At 44.1% G+C, this 2,521-nt stretch overlaps 1 protein-coding gene across 2 annotated transcripts in view; it reads left to right on the forward strand.

Annotated features, from left to right (window-relative positions):
- The first annotated feature begins 215 nt into the window (after positions 1–215).
- SDHB (succinate dehydrogenase complex iron sulfur subunit B) overlaps positions 216–2,521 on the forward strand; it is a 13,405-nt gene continuing 11,099 nt past the window's right edge. Inside the window, exons 1-2 of one of the 2 annotated variants that reach the window (XM_015565851.1) lie at positions 216–363; positions 2,275–2,402. In XM_015565851.1, coding sequence (XP_015421337.1) covers positions 226–363; positions 2,275–2,402 — 266 coding nt within the window. In that variant the 5' untranslated portion in view covers positions 216–225. The remainder of the gene's footprint in view (positions 364–2,274; positions 2,403–2,521) is intronic. The other variant, XM_015565852.1, reaches the window with a different exon arrangement.

Below are 2,521 nucleotides of genomic sequence, written 5' to 3' on the forward strand. Positions count from 1 at the left end.
GGAGAGAGAGATAGAAACATCAATAATGAGAGAGAATCATTGACTGGCTTCCTCCTGCACATCCCCTATTGGGGATCGAGCCTGCAACCCAGGCATGTGCCCTTGGCTGGACTTGAACCTGGGACCCTTCAGTCCGCAGGCCAGCACTCTATCTACTGAGCCAAACCAGCTAGGGCTTTAAAATTTTTTACACTGTACTTTTACTGTACCTTTTCATGTTTAGTTATGCTTGGATACACAGACACCACTGCTACATGGCCTGCAGTACTCAGTCCAGGAACCTGCTGTGCAGGCTGTAGCCTGGGATCAGGAGGCTGCACCTTAGAGCCTAGGTGTGGAGTGGGCTGCACCATCCGGGTCTGTGGAAGTGCCTCTGTGATGTTCGCACAAAGATGCATTTTTGCCTAACGATGCATTTCTCAGAATGTACCCCATCATTAAGTGGCGCCTGACTCTATGGAATGAATTATACCTCCTTAAATCTCACCAAAACAAAAACACTGGTGGGCACTAAGCAGCGAAAGCTGCTGGAGCAATCTTCAGGAATCCTTCCTTTTCACTTCCTCTTCACTACCACAGGGTGGCGCTAGCCACGTGTTCCTTTCCATTTACAAAATGGAGTCCCTCATGGAAAATGTTCATTTGTAAAAACGACTTTCCTTTTATTAATGATCTAGCCAGCTTGGTAACAAGGTAAAATACAGCTTTCATCTTCACTTTCACTTTCTTCATACACTTTCTTTCCTACTGAAAGCTGGTATTTTTCTTTTCAGCTTCCCTTAATTTGGGGCCCTTTTTGCCAACAAGTAATAAACAGCATTACCTTCTTATAATTACTCAGTTAACCTTCAGAGTGTTCACTTTCTTTAACAATTTATAAGCTATTTAGCTGGCTGGGAATACAGTCTGAATTTTCTATATAAAAATTGAGGGCTCACCTTATACTTGCTATTTTGACGGACAGGATCCCCGTCCCCGTCACCATAGTAGAAGCTTAGAGGACTTGGTGTGGTCTCTGCCCAAATGGAAAAGGGCTGCAAGGATTGTGGGATGGGGAGGGCTTAGCCGTTGACTTAGGGGTGTTTCTTTATTTTTACTGGCTTGATATAGGTTGTACTGATCAGCCTTTTAAGGTGCATTTAAAATAAAACACACTTTTACATTAGTATAACACTCATTTTTGCTCTTCAGTCTTTCCTAACCATGGATTGAGCTGCTATATGCAAAGGCCTGGACCAGGGATGCTGGGAGGTGTAACACAGCCTGTCCCATGCTGTGACCGTTCATCTACTGGGCCCTGGGGTGCCCAGATAGTTGGTCAGAGTTATCCTGGTGTTTCTGTGCGGGTGTTTAATATTCACATCAAAAAGCAGTGATGCAGATTGCCTGCCCTAATGTGGGTGACCCATATCCAACCAGTTGAAAGGCCGATTAGAACAAATTCCCTCTTATTCCTTCAGATGAGAGGAAATTCCTCCTGTCCGACTGCTGTCGAACTGACATCGGAGGTTTTCCTGTCTTTGGACTTGGACTTTTTTTTTTTAATTGAGGGCTCACCTTATACTTGCTATTTGGACTGGCTGAATCCCCGTCCCCGTCACCATAGTAGAAGCTTAGAGGACTTGGTGTGGTCTCTGCCCAAATGGAAAAGGGCTGCAAGGATTGTGGGATGGGGAGGGCTTAGCCGTTGACTTAGGGGTGTTTCTTTATTTTTATGGTTGTATAAGTGCACATATATGTATGTATATGTGCGCATATACGTATATCACACATATATGCACACTGCTGGTTCTATTTCCCTGGAGAACACTAATACACATGCCCTCAGGGAGTTGAGGACATAAAGAGAAGACAGCACCAAGAAGAGACCAGGGAATGTTCACAAGTGAATAGGATAGTACAGTGTTTAGGAACATGGGTTGTGGTGTCAGACAGACCGACCTGGATTCCAATTCTGGCCCCACTCAGCTCTGTAAATGTGGGCCCATAACTTGGTCTCTTTTTCCTCATCTTTAAAATGCAGACTCAGTGGAGTACTTCATATGAAACACTTAATACAGTACTTGGCAATAATAAATAGTATGAATTGGCATGTCTAGCGCATGAGACATGCTTAGTATTTGTTGAATATTGGATGACTGCCTTCCCCAAGAGGCTGTCAGGAATGTGCAGGTTTGTAGCCAGTATTGCAGTTTGTAGTGCAGCTAAGTAGAAGGATTTACCTTGCATTTTAAAGAATTTATTTTTTGTTCTTGTGAACTTTTTATATTTCAGGCCTGCCGAGGGGCCCAGACAGCTGCTGCCACCGCTCCCCGAATCAAGAAATTTGCCATCTACCGATGGGATCCAGACAAAACTGGAGATAAACCTCGTATGCAAACTTATGAAGTTGATTTGAATAAGTGAGTATCTTGATGAAAGCTGGGTATTGGATAAGTGAAGGTGAGCTCTTCATCTGATTCAGGGACGTGCTTTCCACACCATTGGGAGGTTTAAAACTAAGGCCATCCAGTGGCTCTGG

The sequence above is a fragment of the Myotis davidii genome, unplaced genomic scaffold (genome assembly GCF_000327345.1).
Source record: "Myotis davidii unplaced genomic scaffold, ASM32734v1 scaffold299, whole genome shotgun sequence".
NCBI classification, from domain to species: domain Eukaryota; kingdom Metazoa; phylum Chordata; class Mammalia; order Chiroptera; family Vespertilionidae; genus Myotis; species Myotis davidii.